This window comes from Sander lucioperca, chromosome 2 (assembly GCF_008315115.2).
Source record: "Sander lucioperca isolate FBNREF2018 chromosome 2, SLUC_FBN_1.2, whole genome shotgun sequence".
Lineage (NCBI taxonomy): Eukaryota > Metazoa > Chordata > Actinopteri > Perciformes > Percidae > Sander > Sander lucioperca.
This window is the reverse complement of record NC_050174.1, coordinates 16,565,039-16,590,278: the sequence shown is the minus strand read 5'-3', so window position 1 is coordinate 16,590,278 and position 25,240 is coordinate 16,565,039. Positions and strand designations below refer to the sequence as shown.

Sequence of the window (25,240 nt, the reverse complement as noted above, 5' to 3'; positions counted from 1 at the left end):
TTACTTGCGGCAATTACAAATATATCACCATAAAATAAAATAAATTGTGAAGACCAGTTTTGTTTTCTACCTTTGAATGCCAAACATAAATAACATCAAAGAAAAAAAGGCAGAAACACACTTAGCAACACAACGCTACCAGGAACTAACCTGTGCCGATTGTAGGTCTTCTTATATCACGCTTCCTTTTCTCCGTTTATAACTTCTGTTGTTGGTCCATTTGTTTTCGCACATTGTTTGCATTTGGTTGTCTTGTGGCCCTGACTTCATTTCCGCCCCAACCTCCCCTCATTGCATTCACCACATTGGCCAGGTAACTGTCTCCATAGCAACTTCTGTTGACAGCCCACAGATGTTGATTATCATCTAAATTGGGGCAAACTTTGAAAGAGGTATTTAAGAAAGGCACTAACACACACACACACACACAACATTATAATGGTAATTTCAGTATTACTTAACTGCACTTAAAACTTTAACCACAAACAGTGAACAGAAGATTGAGCTTGTGGACTCCTATAATGGTTGTCTGCCTATTCACTTTCCAAAGTGATTAACAGGTCACTTGAGCAGTCAAAAGCTGTCCAAATCCTGATTAGATAGGGGTGCTAATTAGAGGTGTGAATCTTCACTGATCTCCCGATTCGATTACGATTATCATGTCAGCGATTCGATTCGATTCGATATCTCGATGCATCACAACGCACCACGATGCGTCAAATACATTTTTACTATTAAAGCCATATAGGATATTTAATTCATAGCTTTTCAAGCTTCAAAAACAAAACATTCTGCAGTGCTCTAATTCTAAAAATATCGGATACATAAAACTACAGCACTGAGCACATGGCACTTCCTGCTACATTAAATTGTAAATAGAAATAATCGATTATGGCCCGGCCGATTATCGATGCAGCATCGTCCATGTCCACGATTCCATGCATCGATTATTTGATTAATTTCAACACCTCTAGTGCTAATCATCATAGTATAGTTTTAGCAGTTATTCCTGAAAGCTCCAGTGATTTACGGAAGTACCTGAAAAACATGATAAATAAAAATGCCTCACCATAGTGCCTCACATAGCCAACATTTATTTAAACACAAATTGAATAGATAATGGATATGGTGTGATATTATTGATGCAGAGTAATGTAATTCTCACACAATCAACTATCTTGCAGTCACTACCATCTATCCCATATGATCCATCTCATATGACGTCAACGCGGCATTAACGTTTTACATTTCCGGTATAAGAATAATAATATAATGTGCTACATCATGTCTGCATACATATGCTTTTCGGCAGTTTTGACAAACTCCGATAGCGAATCCATCACAATTAGAAAGTCCAATATTTTGAGATGTAGCTAGCTAACGATTCTACATTATAAACCAAATGTGTGCGTCAATTCAACATTGGCTATTAGATCCACACACTAAGGAGGGTAACGATACAAGTTTTAGCTAGGTAACACTCACAAAGAATACAAATTATTAACGGTACAGTTCTAAGGTTAATATATCCATGGTTACAGTTGCTTTCTAGAAAGTTTAAGCCAACGTTAATGTTGTTAAGTTAGCTAGCTAGCTAGCTTGCCAGAGTTGCCAACCGAACAATCTAAAAAAAAAGATAGTGCCATCATTTGTGACTTCCAACAAGTAACGTTACCTCAAATGTAGCTATCATTCTTGAAAATAAAACAGGTTAGACGTCTGGCCCACCGCGGGAGACGCGAGGCCCAGCGTCGACCCTCTCTCTGACAAGCGCATCTCCCACCCAAATCTCAAAGATGCCGAGATCAAAAAGTGGCTGCTGGTCAGTGCAGTAGGGCTGTTGGAACGAATACTGAAAATCGAATATAACTCGAATAGTAAAAAAATCAATACTATTCGAATGCTGAAATTACTATTCGAATGTGACTTTTTTTTTTAATTTTTTTTTATAAATGTTGGCTAACGTTAGCTAATCTCCCTCTTCTCGCTTTGGCCTGTGTCACTCATGTCAGTCTTATGAACAATCATTTAGCGGGAGTGAGAAACATAAGGCATTGTGAGGTCTAAGCTAACATTATGTACCGAGTAACGTTAGTACAACATTACGGAGTTAACGTTATGTACCGAGTAAAGTTAGTACAAGGGAGAATGACAGGCTGCGGCTGGAAATCGTAAGAAGGACGGAAAATAGTTTTAACATGACTTTAAAATCGACATCCACCGAGCAAAGTGCTTAGCTATGTTAACATTAGTTAGCTCGTTCTTGTTTTCTAACTGCTTCATGGAGAAAGCTAAAGTTTATGTTAGCTGTCAGAGTTAGCTTCGACTGAATTCATACCTTCTAATAGCAGTATTCTCAGTAACGTGACAGTCTGCAAGAAACAGGTTGCTTATAAATCAATAAAATAGTAGTGACAGCACCGTTTGGCTTGGTTATTAATGCAGTTAGCATCGTTTGTTACTTACCTAGCTAGTTTATGACAAATGGTTTCGGCTGTGCTTTCTAACATGATGTCATTGTGCTCACCGAGCACCATTAGCCTTAACAACAATGCCGCTTCACTACACTTGTTAGATAATGTTTCATTACAGAGTTCTCTGTTGATTTGTGTTTGTCGCTGTGCTGCTCGTGGTGAAAAATTAATGTAAACAAAATTGCGTGCAGGTCCAGGCTAACGTTGGATGTCCCTCTAGTGGACAGAACATGAACAACCACATGCTTGTAGTAGCATTGACAATGCATACGTCTGAGTAGTGTAGTACATATTATTTAACAGGCTGCAATTGAGCATTTATTATTCGAATATTAAAAAAATGTCAAATGGAATTCGAATGGTATTATAGAGGAAGATTGACAGCTCTAGTCCAGGACCCTCCTCTAGCGCGCTTTGGTGGAGGGTCTGGCAAAGCGAGACTAGCCACTGTGGTACCACAGTCACTACTGTACTGTATACTGTAAACCGATCCCCTGGCGGCACATGACAATCTCACTTCGATAAATGTGTAGGTTGAATGATTTAACCGAAATAAAACATAACTATAATTTCTGAAACCTTGCTCCATTTTCTGAAAACATTAAACACAAAACCTCATCTTCAAGTAGGCTACTATTTACAAAACCTCTGACTCCTCTCGCAAAATTAAACTTCGCCTCAAAACAGTTTTACCTGTGTTCAAAATCAAACACTGCTTTCAAATCATAAACAAAGTGATCAAAATGATATACACTATCAAGCAGTCAGTAAACAATACACCAAACAAATAGAAAACACATTGTTCAGTTCTCAGGGAGAAGTACATTTTTAATCTCAAAACAAATTTCATATTTTTCCGTCATTGTCCATGGACAAGAACATGGTCTATGACTGTTGCTCGAATTTCATCAGATATTTCCACTCTTTGTCTTCCTCTTCCTCTTCGTCCTTCTCTTCCTCTTTCTTGGCCTCCTCCTCCTCTTCCTCCTCAGCGCCCACCTACCACCGCATACGCAGTCGTCCTTCTATCCATTTTCAGACTTTCTCCTTCCCACCTTCATCAACCTGTTTGCTCTCTGAACTGGCTTATATTGTGTCACATCATTTGAAACAAGTGAAATCAATTTTGAGTGGTTGTGGTCAATCAGTGACATATGTTCTCTATTTGTATTTGATTGTTGCCACTTGTGTTTACCAGTATGGATGACATGTGCATTAGAGTGCAGAATGTGTTTTGAGAATGAGAATGTGTTTAGAGTTTTGCTGAAAAGTCTAAGTGAGATCTACAAATTGTGTTTGACCATGTGAAATTATTTAAGGTATTGACAACGGACTGCACAATTAGCTAAATGAGTTCAGGCAACTGAGAACTTTGTTTATCCAATGGGTTTTAGTGTTTTAGCAACTGAGAAAAACTGTAATACATCCATGCTACTGAGAAAAACTGTAATACATCCATGCTACTGAGAAAAACTGTAATACATCCATGCTATGAGCCTATGAACTACTTCTTCTTCTTCTTCTTCTTCTTCTTCTTCTTCTTCTTCTTCTTCTTCTTCTGGCTTTCTGGCAGACTTGAAGCTTTGCGGCTATTTGCTGCCTCCCGTCATCTGCAAACAGGGAAAGTCCGAAACTGGTTCCAATATCCTGAAAAATATCATTTATCATAACGTTGAATAGAATTGGACTAATTACACTTCCCTGGGGCGTTCCATTATCCACCCTTGTACCATCAGAAAAAGAATTTGCAACCCTGACTTGAATAATCCTGTTCTTCAAAAAATCTTGTATCCAATTAAGCATCCGCCCTCTGATTCCAGCCTCATAGAGCTTTATAACTAGCCCTGTCTTTCCATAACATGTCATAGGCCTTTTCAATGTCAAGAAACACCGCCACTAGGGCTTCTTTATTTACCATGGCTTTCTTAATATCACTGTCAAGGGAAAGCTCAGCATCCATGGTACTTCTACCTCTACAGAAGCCACTTTGTACAGGTGTAAACCATCTATCTTTCTCTAATGTATATATTAATCTGCCTGTGACCATTCTTTCCATTATTTTACATAGCACTGATGTAAGTGCAATAGGCCTAACCTACGAACTTCCACATCACTCTTCTTCTTCTTCTTCTTCTGGGTTTTACGCATTGACTGTAAATATAATTTTTTTATTATTATTAATTTTAATTGAATTAATATTAACAGTCTATGGTTTTACGGCAGTTGGCATCCCATACGTTGCATTACTGCCTCCTACTGGTCTACTCATCTATTATTTTATTCCATTACAATTTTTTTAATTAGACCGGTGTTTTTCAAAAATGTAAATATATGTTTCCTCCCATTTACGGTGACCCCACTTTCAAGCACATCTTTGATTCTGATTACCACTGATCCTAACGTATGTAGCCCAGCAAACATGACCCTTCTATCTTGTATGTATTTCCTGCATGAAATCAGGACCTGCTCCACTGTCTCCTTTTCCTCACACAGACTGCAGTGCCTAGTTGGGTGTTTTCCTATTATAAAAATAGTACTGTTCAATCTGCTGTGACCAATTCTTAATTTACTGTTAATTACTTGCTATTTTCAGTTACCCCCGCTGTTTCTCACTCCTCCTACTTTATTTTGTATTGCATGTAAGTGTCTCCCTTTTTCTGCACTATCCCAATATTGTTGCCACTGTTTGGATATTTCCCTCCATACAATGCTTTTCCCCTCTGACTTCGACATTTAATTTCCTTTCTTGACCGCCTCCTTTGCAAACTTATCCACGCTCTCATTTCCTGGAATTCCTGTATGTGCAGATACCCACATGAACACTACATTTTTACCCTGATTGGCGAACCTTGAATTAGTAAACAATATGTCATACACAAGTCTTGATGATTTCTGGTTGATGCTGCTTTGATACTTGATAGTGCTGACACTCAGTCGCTACAGATGAGTATTTTATGTGCTGTCACCTCTTTTTTTTGTTTATTTTTATTTTTTTATTTTATATTATTATTTTTATTGTCACCTCTTCCACCCATTGTAATGCTAACAGAACTGCAAGTAACTCAACTGTGTATGCATTTAAATAATCTGATGTTCTCTTACTGACTCCAGTCTGGTAACTGGGAATCACCACTGCTGCCCCTGTTGCCCCTGTTAGAGGATCCTTTGATCCGTCAGTAAAAAGCTGTACATAATCACTGTCATTTCTATCCTTATAACTGTAGTATTCTCAAACAAGGTCAGCTGTTATATTTATGTGCTTGATATTCAGGAGCTCAAGATCCACACAAGCACTATGCAGCATCCAGGCATGGCCTCACAGGCCACAACACAGTTGGACAAAATTCAGTTTCATGGACTTTCATCTGCTCTGCTATGTTCTTGCCTATCCACCCAAAACTTATCTTCTTTCCCAGCAAGTCTCCAAGACCCTCTTAGTAGGATGCCATTCATCATGGCCCCTTAAGTTTATCCAGTAATTGGCCATCAGCTGTTTTCTACGGAGCCTCCCACATCACTATTCCTTCCTATGCACCGTATATCCATGTGTTGCATAGGGTTGTCCGCACTTGTTTCCTATGAGCCCACAGTCTCTCCTTTGTACACTAGATGACAGTAGAGATCTTTGAGCAGACTTTCTTATGGGCGTGTTTTCTCGACAGCCTGTGGTGGTCATGGATGTATTAAGAGAACGGTGGTGGTCTTCTGTCTGTGGTCTTGTAGTTCTCCCACAGTCCAGATGGTAGACTGTTTATTCATTTAAGCAGTATATTTTTCATTTACGACAATGCCTGCGATTCAAAGCTTAACGATGACTTACGACGCGCTGAATGAGTACGGGACGTTTTCAGAGGGAGACACTCTCACTGGAAAAGTAACGCTGGCCTTGTCAAAGGACACCATAGTTGAAAGCCTGTTTGTTAAAGCTAAAGGAGACGCTGATGTACGTTGGACGAAAAGGGTCGGCGATCGCAACCATACATACTCTGCACACAAGAGATATTTCAAGCTGAAGCAGTTTTTGATCCCAGAGAACTCTAATGGTAGGCTGTACTTCTTGTTAGTTATGCATGCCTTAACGTTAACGGTATTCCTAACTTCCATGGTGTAGGCATGGATGTATTAGGAGAAGGGTGAAGGCCTGCCATATTGTTCCCTCCGGGTTTGTTTGTGATTGTTTGTGAAGTTTTTTTTTAAATTATTATTATTTTTTATTCAAGCTTTATTGAAAGACGTGGATACACAGCAGGAAACAACATCTTAAGAGTCTACGTTCATAAACGAGCCAAGGGGTTGCTTCACTCGCTAGCCAAAATGTGAACGACATTCACTAGCCATATGGCTGTGGACGAAAAAGTTAATTTTGAACCCTGAGTGATGGTCATGGCACGTCAGTGATGTTAAAATATGCATAGCTGTTACTTTACAATATTTTTTTATATAAAAGTCTTATTTTCAAAACTTGAGTAAAAGTATGGTATAGTTGGTCAATTTGGAGCTAATTTTCACTTTAGTTTGTAGTCTATTCCATAACAGCAGAGTGGCTAAATTGCAGCTCTCACATTATGAACATAATATACAATATTGTAATGTAGTACAGTGGAGTAGAAGTATTAAATGCTATACTTATAAAGTGTTAGTGTTACTTTCCACCACTGCAATATAGTAACGTTAGCTAGTAATGACAGTAGACCACTAGAATAACACCAAAATCTTTTTTCTTTTAGAAACTTTAGTTCCCCAAGGAACCCATGTCTATAAATTCAGCTTTACCATACCACCAGGGTAAGTACAGGGTAAGTACAGACAATCTTACCATGACATAATGTTTGCACTTTCACAATGTACTTGATTTTCACAAACAGGACAAAATAGCCTACCCCTGCACATTCTATTAATTGATGTTAACTCCATTCAGGTTATTGGTGTTAATTCATTTGAGATTACATAAAATGTATCTGCTGGTTCTCCATTACAGAAGCATCCCTTCATCCTTCAAGGGGAGTCATGGAAAGATTGTCTACAAGCTGGAAGCCAAGTTGTCCAGGAGCTGGAGGCTTAACCGTACAGTAGAAACGGACATACATTTTGTCTCCAAGGCCTTTCCAAACCTTCATTCTCTGGTGGTGTGTAAAATATTGAAACATATGATACACAATTTGACAAAAGATTAAGGGGTCATGCAGTGATACTAACTCCTGGTCCCGGGGACCTTAGCATCTTGCTCTGCTCTCTAACTGAAACACTTAAAGGACCAGTGTGTAGGATTTTTGGGGGATCTATTGGCAGAAATGGAATATAATATTCATAATTAGGTTTTCATTAGTGTATAATCACCAGAAACTAACAATTGTGTGTTTGTTAATTAAGAATGAGCCCTTTATATCTACGTAAGGAGTGGGTCCTCTTCCACAGAGCCTGCCATGTTGCACGCCATGTTTCTACAGTAACCCAGAGCGGACAAACAAACACTGGCTCTAGAGAGTGCCTTTCGCATTTTTTACGTTACCTGAAGGCCACCGAAGGTTCTACTACACACTTAGAAAGGGAGGGTGAGGGAAGCGGTATTCATTAGTTGGTTGCAATCTGCAACCTCACCGCTATAGAGAGTCAAAGTCCTTACCTTTCCAATGGACCACCACAGGACCTTATTTCGGAAAAAAATATGTACAGTATACGACTGTGAAAATGCGTGATTAGAAACGCTACTCGCCCCAGAGTCGCATAAGTGACGTCTCACTGAAGCTACAATGCCCTTGTGTTTCGTACCGGGATGTAATGTTACTCACAGGAGCAATATTAGGTCTTGCTCAGTCTTTCGCTTCTTGGCTGATAAAGACGCTGGATAAAACACGTTAGGTGTTTAACGTTAAATGTGTGCAGAGCAGCAAGAAAGTTGACGTCTTATGGTGCGAGACGAGGTATGTAGTTCACTGAGCGGTTTCACACAAAACTAAGTAGTACTACGACAAAACCTACGACAAACTGTGACTTTCTTCACTTGCAAAATTATCTTTAAAATTGACACAAAAAATATGTGCAATTCATGGCTCACTTCAAATGGGATCAGAAAAGTATTTGTCTCTTCCCTGTACGCTACCATACATATTTTGTAAGAAATAAGGCCCCATGGGGTCCACCGGAAGGTGTGAGACTTGACTTCCACTAAATCCTACACACTGGTCCGTTTAACTCATGCACTCTATTGTCCTAATAATGGAGGAGGATCAAAAGTAATTGTTTTCCCTATTTATTGCATTCTAGTCACGCCAAGTTGGTTCAACAAAGAAAGACATGGGGCTTTTCTCAAAAGGACATGCACACATGGATGTCATTGTTGACAGGACAGCCTATGCCCAAGGTAGTAAAATTCCTCTTAAAACACTGTTGTCTTTTTTTCACAGTAGACATGTTGACATGTCATTGCAGGAGAAGCACTTGTTTAACTAATAACATTAATAGCAGCTGCATTCAGCAGTGTTGATAGATATGCCTCACAGGCATAATATTAAACTTCTTTTATATAATACACACTCTGGAGCACACTGCTTTGTCCTATGTGGCACTTGAATTAGAATAAATTAAAATTGATTAAAAAATAATTGTGTGTATTTTTTCCCCTCATAGGTGACACAATGGTGATTGTTGCGAAAATCGACAATTCCTCATCCAGTGAGATGATACCCAAATTCAGTTTAATCAAGGATGTGGTGTACCGTGCCAATGGCCATACCAATCATGAGAGCAGCGTTATCCACAAAGTGGTAGACAACTGTATTAAATCCCGAACACAGAGGGATGTCAGGTGTGCAATCAAGATTCCTCGTGATCAGATGCCAACAGTCCAGAATTGTGATATTATCTCAGTGGAATACCATTTAAAGGTATGCAATGGTGTTACCGTGTATATTTATGGTAAAGCATAGTAAGCTATATCCATTGACGAAGACAGATTTTGTAAAACCGAAGACCCTGAATACTGTTAAAAGTTTTCCAAAGTCATTGTGACTGTCAGATGTTCTCTTGCTATTCTATTTTAAAGTAGAGCATAATGTGCTAATTAGGCTGTCATATCTTTTTTTTCTCAGGCGTATCTGGACATCAGCTTTGCTTTCGATCCAGAGGTCATTTTCCCAGTGGTCATTATTCCTCAAGACTTATCTCCTGGCCCTCAGCCTGGTGTGTCTATGGGTCCCTATCCAGCTGGGGCTTTTGGGGGCCCGAGTATCAGTGACTTCCCTTCCCCTGCGGTGTCTATGGGTCCCTATCCAGCTGGGGCTTTTGGGGGCCCGAGTATCAGTGACTTCCCTCCCCCTGCGGTGTCTATGGGTCCTTATCCTGTATCCGTACACTCAGGCAGTTATGGATACCCAGGAGCCCAAATATCCTCGGCACCACCACCAGTGCACCCAGATAACCCACCGGCGTATCCTGGTCCACCAGGTGTGTACCCTGCTCAGCCGGCACACATTAATGGGGCCTACAATAACCCAGTGCCACTGCTGGCTGCTCTGTATGGATCTCCATTTTCTTCTTCATCATCGTCTTCTGTGCTTCACCCTCCGCCTACTGCCCCAACATTTCAACCACTCCCACCTGCCCCAGAGATCCACCCATCCCCTCCTCCTCCTCAACCCTTCAACACATCCCCAACTGCTCCGACATACACCCTGCAGCCTTCTGCACCAATGATGAACACAGACTTCCTGTCTCAATCGGATGAAGCTCCTCCAGCATATTCACTCCTTTTCCCATCTTTTGCTACTGACAAATCTATTGCAAAATAATAGAATGTATGCATTGCTTATGACTGAATCAGTTTACGAATTATGATGTAAAATACTAATGCTTAGGATAGTTTGGAATGTGAAATCCATTCACCTATATTGTGTCTTTAACACTTTATTAGTGTTGCTGAATTAAAAGTGTGAATTTGAAATATTAATGGCACTAATTCCATATTTACTGTTTGTATGTAAACAGTTGCATACGGAAATAGGACTTTTGCATTGTATGATGGCTGTTTTCTGGTCAGTTCAGGTTGCTAATCGGCTTTGTCTAGGTGCTAACATAATTACTCAAACCTTAATCATCAGGATACACTGTGTAGCCCATGTTTTGTAGCAAAAGGGTTTTTGAGGCAGTTTTCATGTCTGTCTTGGACTATGGTGATGTGATTTATTGACCTGCATCATCTTCAACTCTTAAATCTCTGGACTCAGTCTATCACTCCGCCTTGAGATTCATAACCAGTCATGTCTATGGTACACATCATTGTATTTTTTATATATATATATATATATATATATATATATATGAAAGTATTGGGTGGTCTTCTCTCCGAGAACGACGTGATACTCACTGGTATCTCTTTATCGATAAGACTGGAATTGGAAAACTACCATCTTACCTACAGAACTTCTCTGTTACTCAGAGGGACATTATCAGACTCGCTCCACTAACTGGCATTTACTTCATGTTCCACAAGCTCCGTCTGAACTTAGAAACACTGCTTTTATTTTTAGTGCACCTGACTCCTGGAACAAATTACAACACTTTCTTAAAATCAACTCAATGGTGCCTCTTGGACAGTCTGGTTTAAAACCTTCAAACTTATTCTTGTAACTGCTTTACAGAATTGTATTTTATTTTGCATCCCTATTATCCTAATGTATTTATTAAATAATTTTCCAATTCTGTCTTTCTGTATTTCTTATGATTGTATTTTCTGTGTTATGTCTTTGTGATCTGACTGAATTTCACGTGCCTTGTTCAGCTCGAGTGCCTAGACTGATCATTTATTCAGTGTTTGTTAGTTTATACCTGCCCTCTCTACCTCACTCTATTGCTTGGAGACTAGTTAAAAGAAAATAGACAACATGTGACTATTTTTTTTTATTTAAGTCAACTAAGAGGCTAATTATACATTTATTTTTATTTTTACCAGTAACACCAGACAACTACTTCTACTTAACTGCACAATACTTTGCAAATCTGATTTGTTATACTCATAAACTGCCAGTATTTTCTCTGATTTGTAAATTTAAATAAAGAACTGTCAGTCACTGTGAAACTTTCAGTGAGTGTGAACTATTTGTTGTAACTACTTATGTTGCATGTTTGCATTTCTAGGCTTCAGGGTAGCACAGCACTTAAATAATGTCGTCCTGTTGAACTGTTTCTTTATTTTGTCTTTATAAGTTATTTGAAATGTCACTTATACCAGTTAAATAGCGTATTAATTAACACATTGTAATTAGTACAATGCACATTACACATAATAAGATCCCTTAAGCTAAATGTTATGTAGGCTACTTAAATTGTGTAAAACTGATAAGCCTGTTGTGCATTATGTTGTTATGATACCTGGCTGGATTGCTTAAACGTCTGTTGTAATACATGGTTAAAGTCGGACATGTGGCGGCATTGGACCGGAGTCAGTTTACGGGCGAAGCCACGCCCAGTTGCAGAGCCAGACAGTCAATACTTCGTACCGTTTAGCCACACGTTTGGGAAACAGAGCGTGTTTTGGCCGATATATCTAAAATGTCTCCGATTAAAGACTTATGTCTGGCTTGTGAAGCTCTCAACGAAGAGGCAACTTTTTCTGAAGGAGACACTGTCGCAGGCACACTCACTTTCACTTTGAAGAAAGAAACCAAAGTGAAGGGTGTGATGGTGAAAGCCAAAGGGGACGCGAACGTATCCTGGTCAGAAGGCAGCGGAGACGACGAGAGATCTTACACTGCGCACACGAGATACTTTAAACTAAAAGAGTACTTAGTTGAAGAAAATTCCGAAGGTAGGTCAAATAAATGTGTCAGTTGGTGATATTCTCGCTCGTCTAAACAACAACAGTTTATGCTTATTGTTTTTGAAGTTATGGGCGTTAGTCTGATAAGATGGGCGTAGCCTAATTCTATGCCCTTATGTAGGCTACCCTCGTATTGCTAAATATTAAAGATTATTTTTTTGGGGCATTTTTAGGCCTTTATTTCTATAGGATAGTTTAGATTTGAAGGGGGATGACATGCAGCAAATGGCCGCAGTCGAACCCACGGCCGCTGCGTCGAGAGGTAAACCTCTATGTGAGCGCCCGCTCTACCAGGAGAGCTAACCAGGCACCCGTATTGTTTAATATTGGTACCTGCGGACTCTGCTTGAGTCAAGTAAACACATAAAATGTATTTTGAATGAACTTGTGTAGCCTCTGTAATTGATTACAGATGTGCACTTTCTGAAACCACATGAATCACACAACCTCATTGAGCACATAACACAAAGTACATGAAACGGAGTAAATAGAGGCTCTGTCATTTATGAGGACTTTACATGAAGTATTAATCAATCTCACTTCTCTTTTTGCAGGCACTGTTCTTCCCCAAGGAGTCCATTGCTTTAAGTTCAGGTTTCAAATTCCACAGGGGTACGTGTGTATTTCTATTGCATGGGACTGTTCGTTTTTTATTTAAAGGGCTACCAGAGGAGTTTTGGGATCTTTAGTCAAAATATACTTGACCCTCCCTTCGCCAGCAATAAATGTTTCTATGACCCTCCAAAATGATTGGGAAAATAGGCATGACCATCCCCAACAATTTATTGATGCCTTCTGTACTGCTTTGCGCTTGGCAAAGATGTACAGATAGCCACTGTTTATTTACAATATTGACATGCATGACTTAACCTCTGATTTCTCATCTTACACATCACACTCCACCAAGATGGTGGCCATTTCAGTAGATTTACTCACTATAAGTCAAAAATGAACTGCAATTTTATTTGACAGTCAGTGTGTTCAATGAGTTTACAACACCTCAGCGGTTCTTCAGAGCTCATTAAAAACTGTAAAAACTGATAACAGAAAACGGTTCTTGAGTGACAGATGTGTGCCTGTGTTTGGAAAATTAAATCTGGTCAGGATAAACAACATGTATGTACTAATTCTATTGTGTTTTAATGGTCCCACGGCATGAAAATGTCCCTTTATGAGGTTTTTTTAACATTAATATGAGTTCCCCTAGCTTGCCTATGGTCCCCCAGTGGGTAGAAATGGCGATAGGTGTAAACCGAGCTCTGGGTATCCTGCTCTGCCTTTGAGAAAAAGTAAGCTCAGATGGGCTGATCTGGAATCTCCTCCTTATGATGTCATAAGGAGGAAGATTACCTCCCCTTTCTCTGCTTTGCCCGCTCAGAGAATTTGTCCTGCTCATGAGAAAGAGAGAGACATCATGGCTTGAAAACATGTGAAGCATGGCAGTTGGTCAAGGCCACACCCCCACCCTCCACCTTGCCCCCCCCTGTCCTCCTCAATAGCATTTAAAGCTACAGACACAGAAATAGCACATACTAAGGAAAGCTCATTGTGGGACTGGCTCTAGTGGCTGTAATTCTGCACCAAGGCGGAATTTCGGGAAAGAGACTTCAGATACAGTATTAGGGGACCACTAAGGCCTATATAAAGGCATCCAAAAAGCAGCATGTCATAGGACATTTAAAGTCTGGATATTTTCGGCCTATAAAATCATTTTATTTCATCATATTCTTAGGGCCTACTGCTGTAATCTGGTAGTCGTGGCATCATGATACCAGCGCGGATTCCGCCATGGCAACTGCCTGTAGGTGCTCTGGGTAGGACTGTGTTAGTTGTGTGAAACCGGTGTATGCAAACGCGGGTGCTGTCCACCCAACGCGGATAATGGGTACATAGGGGCATGATACATGCCGGGAATTGAAGCGAGACCTGGATGCGGGAGATTTAGTACACCCGGTTTGTGGATTATTCCTTGAAGATGTGCGGCCTGCGGAGATGGGGTGTCCGCGCGGCGGCAAGAAAACGGGTTGCCTGCTGGGCTGTCGCTTTTCAGACCAGGGGAGAGGTCTCATCAGCAAGCAGGGCATCAATTCGGAAGTTTTTCAATTTCTCCATGACGGCTTCACTCAGGAGGACTGCAGAGTCTCAAAAAGACAAACGTGTTTTGCTTGGCGGGTGCACACCTTTGCTGTGCGTCAGCGCGCAGACAGCAGAGCCTCTTTCAGTCACAAACTCATATGTTCTCCTTATCTTTTCATAAAAGGCTCAGGCTGGAAGGATCAGCACAAATTATACGTTTATGTTTCTGAGTGGTGTTCATGGTTCGGAGTGAAACTCGAGCTAGCGGTCCGTATTTTCATCCTCAGCTCATTGTGATCCATTTTGTGAATCTTTGCGCATTCACAAGAGCTTAGCGATGGGGGGCCAAGACTGAGAGCTAAATGGAAAAATATGCAGCAAAACAAGCTACTTTGAAATTTAGCTGTTTCATGAATACAAATGTTGGGTGACCCTCCCATCAACAAAGAATAAAAAGACATGACCCTCCCCTATTTTCCTCCGGTGGTCCATTCCATAAATACCAAACGGTCCCTAAGTGCTCTGTGTCATTGATTGCTTTTACAAATAAGTGCATTTGTTGTGTTTTACAGGGATATGCCATCATCCTTCAAGGGGTTTCATGGAAGGATTGTCTACATGCTTGAAGCCAAGGTGTCCAGGGGCTGGCTGAGGTGTTCTCGAGTACAAACAGAGCTCAATTTTGCTTCAAAGTCCTTTCCACACCTTGGCCAAGTAATGGTAAATGGGACACTACAATATGATACATGTTATGAATTTGATACACTATTTCCACTTTCCAAATGAACTTCAATATTTTATGATTTGTGCAGCACTTACTGGCTGTTAAAAAAACTATTTAAGACCACAAGTCACAAGGGTAAAGACTGAATTACTACAACTAAAAGAATGGAATAGAAGAGTTGAGGGAAAGAAACCAATAAAGAGTTACAGTAAGTGTGAAAACAGTTTTTTCATGAAGTCTGTCATGGAGAAAATGCTAACATTACAGCAGTGTACTATATCATGGAAGAAACAGGCAGCAGGACCTTTTGTAATCTGAGAGTCTCTATGATGTGTTCACGTGTAATATGTTGAGCAAACACGCAAACCACAAACCAGTTTGAATAAACAGTAAATGGGTTGATTTGCTGTGGTTCTTCCAGTGTGAAGTAATTGGTAGTTTGCAAAGCAATGCTTTCAAAGTAGCTTCCCTAACACTGAATGTGGCCCATTAGAGAATAAGATAAGATAGACTTTTGAAATTTGTCCTGGACAAACAAACAATATCAGCTGTTTAACGAAATTCAACACAACATAGTGCATACATACATACACACAAACTACACAGACTGCAATCAAGAGAGAGCATATAGTAACTCTACTTTAAACCTATTCAGGGACCAATCATTTTGCGACATTAAAAAGTTCACTTTTTATCATATGAACCTGGACAAGGATGGCTTCATTCAAAGGTTGACAGCAAGCAACTTTTCTCTTAAACTTTGAATTTCAGCCATGTGAGTTGCCGTATTGATATGAAATGTTTGTTCTGATTTTGTTCTAGTGTCCCCAGTCTGGTTCAGTGGCTAAAGAAATCGGGGTTTTCTCCAAAGGTCAGGCCCAACTGTCTGCTACCGTCAACACAAAGGTTTGCTCTCCAGGTAAAGTCACCCCAGCTTACTACATGCTTACACATATAGTGTATGTGTAGCAGTGTTTCCCACAGATTAAAAGGCAATTTGTGGCGGTGGGAGGGGGGGGGGGGGGGAGATACTTATTTTCATACAATCAAGTATCAAAAACTGAGGAGGACATGCTGTTGGATGCTGTCCTACTCTTTCTTCAATGCCTAACAAATCTTTCTATTTCTCTCACTGACCCTGTCTTTATGATTGAGCAGCACTGGTTGAAGCCTGAAAATATTGTAAACAAATTAATAACATAACTAATTACACTGGTCGAACTGTTCAGCTCTGTTTCAGACTGATACCTCCGGTTCAGGCTGGTCCTCATCTTCAACATGTGCATTTTTTAGTGTAAGAGTAAAAAAATGACACAACATTATTTATAATAAGTTTATTTGATTCACAGCTGCTACATATAGTGTTTTGACCTCGACAACCCAACTGCATTTTACCGCAAACCTGCGACTAGTTAACTTTCTAAAGCAGGCGCAATCGCTTGTTTGCTAACTGACAAAATTGTGTTCAGAATATAAAATATTTTTAAAGCACTTTTTAATGTGTGATTGTGTAAAGGTGTTCACGAGATACCAACCTTTCGTGAAGTTGTGAATTTCGCCAGCTGTCTTCTCCTGTTTCTCCTGTCATGGAGACAGGTGCTGTGTGCACAGGGGGAGGGGCTGTGTGTGTGTATGTGAGCGAGACGCAAGTGACAGAGAGAAGGAGGAGAGCAGGGAAAGGAAATGCAGCTGAACGAATAAGCTGCATGTTTTAAATAGCGTAAAAAAAAAAATAATAATAATGAAACGCAATGTGCGGTGGCAGGTGTTGATAGTGCGGCACACCGCCACAAATTAGTCTATGTGTGGGAAACACTGATGTAGCCTATAATATTTGTGTGGTAATATTTTTATATAAAAACGTGTATAATAAGATCTTCTGATTTGTTTTTGATAGGTGACACTTTATCTGTTGTTGCCAAGATTTGCAACTCCTCTTCCAAAAAAGTGAAGCCCAAATTCAGTTTACAGCAGAAAACAGTGTACCGCGCCAGTGGCTCCACCAATTCTAGTGACCAAACTCTATGCAAAATAGTTGGCGAGACTATCGCACTGAACTCAGAGGAAACTGTCTCCTGCCAATTGACGATTCCTGCCGATGCCATTCCCACACTCCATAATTGTGAAATAATCTCAGTTGACCATTACCTCAAGGTATGAAATAATGTAATAGTGATGTTGCATCAACTCAGAAATAATGTAATTGCTTTCATTTGCAAATATTGGTGATTAAGTAATTGTAACACGGACAATTCGGTCCAGAAAAAAGCTTTATTACCATTTAGAGTGTATTAACTGAAAATTGACAGCACAATCAACTTAATTGATTCTAATCCTCTCTGATGTAGACAGATTTTACTTCTTCACATGTTTCTGTTTCTTAGGTGTATTTGGACATCAGTTTTGCCACTGACCCAGAGGTGGTGTTTCCACTGGTCATCGTTCCTTCTAGCTTTGCCCGCCCTTACCCTGGTGAGGCTGTGGGGCCTTACTCAGCTGGGGCCCCAAGTTACAGCGACTTCCCTCCCCCTGCTTTCCCTATTGGTCCTTATCCTGTACCTGCAGGTTCAGGTGCTTGTGGGTACCCCGCACCAGATCCCACTCAAAATGGAACCATAAGTGGCTGTAATAATCAGTGGCCACAACAGGCCCCTTCATATGGTTTTTCAACTACAGCTTCATCTTTAATGCAGCAACAAGCCCCTACTGCTCCACCTCTAGTTCAACAGGGAGAAGATCCTCCCTCTTATATGTCCCTTTTTTACCCTTCTCAGGACACTCTCAGTAGGACTGGGTCAGAGCACAAAAGCTGAGCTTCAAAAAGAACACAAATCTCCCTCCAGATTGTTTACAATTGGTCTGAAAGACATACCAAACTACTTCATGTCCTATGGTCCTGTGGAAAGGTCCGGGGATTTTGGACCGGGATACATGATAACCTATGTCGGATTGCAGGGACCCAGGTTCCATTCAGTCCAAGATTATTTGTTCTGGGAGATGGGTCAATCCTAAACAGGATGGATAAGCACATAAGAAGCTGAGTCCAGACTAGTTTGATGAAAGCCAGACAGATTATTTTAAGAGGATGGAAGAATGAAGGGGTGCCAGCAATCCAGTAGTGGGCTTGTGAGATGGCTAGGGTGGCGGCGTTTGAAAAAATGTCATATAAAAGGTTTGCCAGGTTGGATGTCTATACTAGAAAATGGGGAAAGTACCTGAACTTTCTGGAGGGCTCCTATGAAGCTTTGTGCTGTGGAGAGACGTGTGTGATGGGTTTATGGTGTTGTCATTTATACATATGTTTATTTGGTTTATTGTCTATTTTGTTACTATTTTGTTGAGTGGTCTTGAATATTTTCTTTATTTTGTATGGGTGAGTGGTGATGACGTGTTGCTTACTGTATGTTTTGTATTTTGTTAAAAAATTAAATAAAAAATTGTTAATCACAAAAAAGAACACAAATAATCTTGATTTGAGGGGCAGGTCTGGCCCGCTGTAATCTCTGTTGTTGTTATTGTTGTTACCGGGGCTGTTGAGCGGGAGACCCCAAACTATCTGTGCCTGTTAGAGGATGGATACCCGACCCGAGCCCAACGGGCCGGGCCAGGTTGGGACAGATATTTAGAAATGATGTTTGGGTTTGGGTCGGGCTCGGTCACATCAGCGCGATAAGGCATTGAACATTTTAAATTTAAACAAGCTTATTAAGTATGAAGCCAATGGGCCTGTTTCACTTGATGCAAAGGTTTGTTTTTGTGATTAAAATAAATTTAAAATATTACCCTAACATCCGTCTTCCTGTGTGTGGAAATTTGTTTATGTAGCTGTGACAACCGCTGATACGCTCATCTGCTGACATTTCCGAATGTGTTCCTACAGTTGCTTAAAGGGATATTTCACTGCTGGAAAGCTGAATATATCTTTAAATTGGGTCACTTATGTAGTATAAATGTGAAATCTTTTTTTTTAAATTGGTGCCTTCTAGGCCGAGAAAAGCCAGGAAATGTGTTTTTGGCCCATGTGGATGAAAGACACCAAATCCCAGAATGCACTTGCTTCGCTGCTCTGAGTCCACTCCCAAGCCACGCCTACCATTTACAGACAAACGGACAGTGAGACGGTCAACTCAACTGTGTTTTATTGTCATTTCAACCATATACACGAAACAACGTTTCACCGTGGCTCAAGTGGTTACACAATTAAAATATATAAAAACGACATTATATAAAAACGACATACGAAACAGGCTACATTTAGTGCACACACATTATATGCTCCGTAAAGTTCAGCTAACACATACTAGCATTAGCGCTCGGTAGGCTGTAAACACAGAGTTCTACACAGCCGTAAATTTGCGTGGAATGTAGAATGGTCGGCATCTAACAGTCACAAACTCCACCAGCAGTTAGCAGTTAGTTGGATACAAGCACCCCATTTCTGCAACAATCTGTGTTAAAAAAGCCCACCTCCACTAGCTAGTTTTACCCGGTTACAGAACAGCAGGCCTGGTAGCTGGATAGTCCGGTACACTGTTGTTCAGCCATGTTTCCACAACAACAAAAACACAGCAGTCTCTGAACTCGCATTGGGAGTTTCGTTGAAGTTGGATGTAGTCCAGTTTGTTAGCATTAGCTTTCCACCTAGTTCTTTCCACAGAACAGTTGCAACCCGCCACAAAACAAAGAAGAAGAAGTTTTAGTTCGCAATAGCTTGCGACGTCTGGGAAAAGGGACGGCCCAAAAAAATTACACAACAGGTCAAATGTTGTCTTGGTCATCCGAAAATGCTTCAACCAAAGGGTTTCCGTGAAGTGTCTCTGAACCACGATCTCCCAGAACTGTTTGGAGCGCTGTCGTTCCCACACCACAGGCCGCCTCCGTTGTCGTCGGGCATTTACGTGCATCTGCATCATCATAGCAATGTGTATGATAGCGTCGTTGTTTTCTTGATATGTCGCTATCAGCTGGCACATTAGCACTATTACAACTTGTGCAATATTGATCATTTGTTGGTAGATGGCATGATCCATTTTGTCTAGCAAAACTTTGTTCGCAAAAGTTATCTTGAATGTTGAAAATGAAAATGAATGGAAACACCTTAAAATGTCTAAAATCAATTCGATATACCAATTTCATCGCAAAACAGCATGTGACGTCATTACGCACAGGTTTTTATTCGCTTTAAAGCCGTTGGATGGAAACACACTTTCACCAACTTTATTCGCATGAGTTTTTTTGCCAAACTTCAGATAATTCGATTGACAAGTGGATGGAAACTTAGCTATTGTCGCTGCAAGAAGAAGTGGAGTTCTGCACGCCGCAAGGATTAGCAAAAAGAGGCTAACGCTAGCGACAGGTGAACGCTCGTCAAGCGGAGAGAAAAAGAAAAAAAAATATGGATAAGCTAAGTCCACCAACACCTATGCAGCTAACGGGAAATCTGGCTGACAACTGGAAAAGGTTTAAGCAGAGATTCAACATATATATGGCTGCAAGTGGATGCGGTGAAGAAGACGACAAGGTAAAAGCGTCAATCTTTCTGCACGTCATAGGTGAGGATGCGCTGGATATATATAACAGTTTCCAACTTGACGAAGATGCGACCCTGAGTACGCTAATGGAAAAGTTTGAAGAATACTTTGTGCCAAGACAGAACATTACGTTTGAGAGATATAAGTTTTTCGCATGTGATCAAAAACAAGGAGAGGGTTTTGATCAGTATTTAGCTGAGCTACACACGCTGAGTAAGACGTGTGAATTTGGAATTTTGAGAGACTCGCTAGTCAGAGATAAAATCGTCTGTGGCATACCTGATAATGGACTCAGAGAAAGACTACTGCGGGAGCAAGACCTGTCATTAAACAAAACTGTGACCATATGCAGAGCAGCAGAAACCACACATGCTCAAGCCAAGGAGTTGCGCAAGGAAGAAACAGCAGTACATGCTATAAAGACAGGAGAACAGCACTTTAAACACCCAAATAAATACAAGTCACAAAGAGAGAATAAAACAGACTTTAAATGTGGGAAATGTGGAGGAAGCCACAAACCAAGGTTGTGTCCAGCATATGGCAAGCAGTGTCATACCTGCGGGAAAAATAACCACTTCTCAAAGTGCTGCAAAGCGGAGGTCTTTAAGAAAAAGAAGGTGCATGCAGTTGAAGAGGAACATGAGGAGTTCTTTGTGGATGCTGTGCATATGAACAAGGCTAAAAAGGAAGAAGAATGGATAGTGCCATTGACTGTTAACAGGACTATCATCCCATTCAAACTGGACACAGGATCCTCAGCGAACCTCATATCTGTGGATGAGTACAAGAAACTCAGTGAAGAGCAAAATATTCCGTGTAAAAACAAAAGTGAGTGGCTACATAGGAGAAAAAGTGCCAGTCAAAGGAGGTTGAATTGCAACATTCCAACACAGCAGTAAGCAAATAAAAGAAATGCTGTTGATTGTTGAGTGTCAAGCCAATATTGGGATTACAAGCATGCGAACGGCTGAACCTTGTAAAAAGAGTTTTTGTAGTCTCATCGCAACCTGCTAACGATCATGATTCACTCATGAAGGAATACAGTGACTGTTTTGAGGGGCTAGGATGTTTACCAGGGGAGTACAAAATACAAGTTGATATGAATGTGACTCCAGTAGTTCATCCATGCAGAAAAATACCATTCAAGCTGAGGGGAAAACTCACAGAGGAGTTAAATAGAATGGAGAAGTTAGGAGTGATAAAGAAAATCGATGAACCTACAGCTTGGGTCAGCTCTTTGGTCGTTGTGGAAAAGCCCAACGGAAAGATGAGAACCTGTTTGGATCCAAGGGATCTAAACAAAGCAGTCAAGCGCGAACATTTTAAGTTGCCGACAAGGGAAGAGATCATGGCACAGTTTGCCGGAGCCAAGTGGTTTAGTAAACTGGACGTGTTGTCAGGGTTCTGGCAAATTAAACTACATGAGGAGAGCTCAAAGCTATGTACTTTCAACACGCCGGAGGGAAGGTACAGGTTTTTACGTCTACCATACGGGATCCTGTCAGCGCCAGAAGTCTACCACAAGAAAATACACATGATCTTTGAACACATACCAGGAGTCAAAACCATGATGGATGACATCATTGTATGGGGGTCCAGTCAGGAAGAACATGATGAGCGACTGAGACAGGTGCTCGACCTGACACGGTAAGTAAACTTAAAGTTAAACAAAGACAAGTGCCTGTTTGGAGTGAAGTCATTGACATTTGTGGGGGATGTAGTCTCTGAGGCAGGGATTAGTCCAGACCCAAGGAAAACGTCAGCCATCAAGAACATGTAATGTCCCAAAAGTAAGGATGATGTCAGAAGGTTTCTAGGTATGGTCACTTACCTTGCAAAGTTCATACCTCAGCTGTCAACAAAGTCAGTGCCACTCAGATGTCTCCTAGAGGAAAAAGATGAATGGACATGGTCACATGAACAGGAAGACAGAAAATCTGAAGAGAATACTCACCAACGAGCCGGTGCTTAAGTTCTATGACCCAGAAAAGAGCACCCGGATATCAGCTGACGCGCCACAGTATGGACTAGGGGCAGTATTGCTACAGCAGCATGACAAAGACTGGCAACCTGTTGCCTATGCGTCCAGAGCCTTGACATCAGCTGAGACAAGATACGCTAAAATCGAGAAAGAGCTATTAAGAATGGTTCACACGGCAGGATAATTAGGCCGATTTCAGCCCCGATTCACCCCTTCCGACAATCTTAAGGATGCTCTGACTATCGTAAAATAATCTGATCAGATATTCCTGCCGTGTGTGGTGTGTTAAGACTGCTCTCGTCTGCTCGGAAGGACGTCGGGACCGCTCCGATCTCAAATCGGGGATATCCAACATGTTGGATTTATTTGGCCCGATTTCTCCTTGTGTGTGGTGTCCCCCGGGGACAAACAAGCACGCAGCCTGTGGACTGTGGCGTGTAGCCAATCAGAAAGCGAGGTGATGAGGCTGCGAGGAAAGCACCGGGAAACAAAATCAAAACAGCCGGCGGCATAGCGCACCAGAAAGTGCGGTGGACGTCGGAGATAAGTATAGCAAGTATAGTCCATGCTCGCGTTGTCTCCACTTCTTTGACCATCGCATTTTCTTTTGACAACGTTTTTTCCTGGTTAAAAACTAACTACAAACTATCGCCACTGCATCCTCTTCGTCCGCCATGATTGTTTACTCTGAAGTCACGTTTGATCTCGAGGGATTTTGCGAGATTTCCCGTCTGACCTGGGAATGCTCGGGAGTCAAATCGGTTCGTGTGTGATGTGTTGATTTTGCCGTGTGCTGCGCACCATACACTGTACGACCAAAACTGTTAGACCTGTGATTTTTTATCGCCGTGTGTGGGGTCTCTCAGGATTGGAAAATCGGCCGACAATTTTAAAATCGTCCCGTCTGAACCAGGCTTTAGCCAGCACCTACGGATGTGAAAGATTCCACCAGTATGTATATGGTCAAACTTTTGAGGTGGAAACAGACCATAAGCCCCTGGTGGCGATCATGTCAAAGCCACTCAACGATTGTCCTATGAGGATACAACGCATGATGATAAGGCTACAAAAACATGAAGTGAATATGACCTATACACCAGGCAAGTACATGTTCGCTGCAGACACGCTTTCTCGTGCAGTTGACAAAAGTGACACTGCAGATGACACGACACATGCACAAATTCAGGCTTATGTGGACATGATAGTGTCATCCCTTCCTGTTTCTGAAGAGAGAACGGAGCAGATCAGGAAAGAGACAGAGAATGATCAGACCATGAGAACACTAAGAGAGAGAGAGACAGTACAAAGAGGATGGCCTGAACAAAGACAAACATGTCCAGCTGCAATACAGGACTACTGGATGTGTAGAACAGAACTCACTGTTGTAAATGGCATCATATTCAAAGGGAACAAGTTTGTCATCCCACCTGCAATGCGACAGGAAATGTTACAAAAGATACATGAGGGACATTTAGGAGAAGAAAAATGCAAACGGAGGGCACGCAAAGTCATGTATTGGCCAAGAATAAACGCAGATATTAGCCGTAATACAGCTTTTTGTGAAATATGTCTCACATACAGACCCAAACAGCAGGCAGAGCCGCTGATGCCACACCCGGTGCCCAAGTCCCCATACTACAAGGTTGGAGTTGATTTGTTCGAATGCAATGGAAAAAATCATATTGTGATTACGGACTACTATCCAGAAGTTGCAACATTACAGTCCACATCCAGCAGAGCCGTCATAGCTTTTTTGAAGACTGTTTTTGCGAGACACGGAGTTCCAAATGAACGGTTTTTGGATAATGGACCACAGTTTTCAAGCTGTGAGTTTGAGGCATTCGCTAAAGAGTGGGGTTTTCGCCACAACACGTCAAGCCCAAACTACCCCAGGTCAAATGGACTTGCCGAGAGCTCAGTTAAGATCATCAAAGGACTAATAAAAAAAACACACGACGGAAAAGAGGATCTTCACAAGAGTTTATTGATCTACAGGAGCGCACCTCAGAGACTGACACACAGCCACCAGTGGTGACAAACACCAGAAGTAACAAGGACTGTCAAAGTTCCCTGAATACCACTGACTCTGGTCAAACCGTACCCAGTTCACCAGCTGTGAAACACAGACCCAGCAGGACGGTTAAACCACCTGAGAGACTTATAGAAACCTGCTGAAGGAGTTATATATATATATATATATATATATATATATAAAGTATGTTACGGAGGTTATGGCAGTATAATTAATGTTTGGTTTTGAATATTTCATATTGAGAAAACAAAGTTTGATGCTAATGGTTAAGTTAAAGAAGAAATTAAACAAATGTGGGTTATTTGTTGTTTTGTGGTAATGCAGTAACAGATCTTATTTTTTTAATGAGTTTGTTTAGAAAGAAAATGCTTTACTTTTAAAAAGAAGGGAGATATGTTGATAAAGGTTTATTGTACTACGTTACCCACAAGTCTTGGCATGGCAAAAACACAGGAAGTGGTCAGTGTTTTTGGCGCGTCTAGAGAGTTACCTACATGTGTTGAAGAGACTGACAAAACAATAAAGAGTTCTCGTAAGTAAGCATGTTGCAGCGCCAAGTTTGTCATAAATAAGGAACGAACACAACAAGCACATAACACAAAGTACAT

At 40.9% G+C, this 25,240-nt stretch overlaps 3 protein-coding genes across 3 annotated transcripts in view; 2 read left to right on the top strand and 1 right to left on the bottom strand.

Moving 5' to 3' along the window:
- Positions 1 to 1,817, bottom strand: part of LOC116056857 (ultraviolet-B receptor UVR8-like) — a 306,897-nt gene extending 305,080 nt beyond the window's left edge. Inside the window, exons 1-2 of the mRNA XM_031309233.2 lie at positions 1,676 to 1,817; positions 151 to 335 (exon numbers count right to left, since the gene is read on the bottom strand). The gene's annotated coding sequence lies outside the window, so the exon portion shown is untranslated. The remainder of the gene's footprint in view (positions 1 to 150; positions 336 to 1,675) is intronic.
- A 4,261-nt stretch (positions 1,818 to 6,078) lies between these two features.
- Positions 6,079 to 11,174, top strand: LOC116056831 (arrestin domain-containing protein 3-like). The gene is made up of 6 exons (XM_031309192.2): positions 6,079 to 6,517; positions 7,202 to 7,259; positions 7,453 to 7,600; positions 8,739 to 8,835; positions 9,102 to 9,358; positions 9,563 to 11,174. The coding sequence occupies exons 1-6, from the start codon at positions 6,262 to 6,264 to the stop codon at positions 10,259 to 10,261; spliced, it is 1,515 nt and encodes a 504-aa protein (XP_031165052.1). The 5' UTR covers positions 6,079 to 6,261; the 3' UTR covers positions 10,262 to 11,174.
- A 756-nt stretch (positions 11,175 to 11,930) lies between these two features.
- On the top strand, positions 11,931 to 18,052 carry LOC116056878 (arrestin domain-containing protein 3-like). The gene is made up of 6 exons (XM_031309289.2): positions 11,931 to 12,276; positions 12,843 to 12,900; positions 14,937 to 15,084; positions 15,911 to 16,007; positions 16,986 to 17,242; positions 17,473 to 18,052. Exons 1-6 carry the CDS (start codon positions 12,021 to 12,023, stop codon positions 17,899 to 17,901), a joined length of 1,245 nt encoding a protein of 414 aa, XP_031165149.1. The 5' UTR covers positions 11,931 to 12,020; the 3' UTR covers positions 17,902 to 18,052.
- The last annotated feature ends 7,188 nt before the right edge of the window (positions 18,053 to 25,240 follow it).

Bases quoted from the DNA above. Each gene is read 5' to 3' on its own strand.
- LOC116056878 (XM_031309289.2), top strand. From the start codon at position 12,021: ATGTCTCCGATTAAAGACTTATGTCTGGCTTGTGAAGCTCTCAACGAA. The intron at 12,901-14,936 runs GTACGTGTGTAT...TGTGTTTTACAG, and splicing joins AGGTTTCAAATTCCACAGGG to GGATATGCCATCATCCTTCA. The intron at 17,243-17,472 runs GTATGAAATAAT...TCTGTTTCTTAG, and splicing joins CAGTTGACCATTACCTCAAG to GTGTATTTGGACATCAGTTT.
- LOC116056831 (XM_031309192.2), top strand. From the start codon at position 6,262: ATGCCTGCGATTCAAAGCTTAACGATGACTTACGACGCGCTGAATGAG. The intron at 7,601-8,738 runs GTGTGTAAAATA...ATTGCATTCTAG, and splicing joins CAAACCTTCATTCTCTGGTG to TCACGCCAAGTTGGTTCAAC. The intron at 9,359-9,562 runs GTATGCAATGGT...TTTTTTTCTCAG, and splicing joins CAGTGGAATACCATTTAAAG to GCGTATCTGGACATCAGCTT.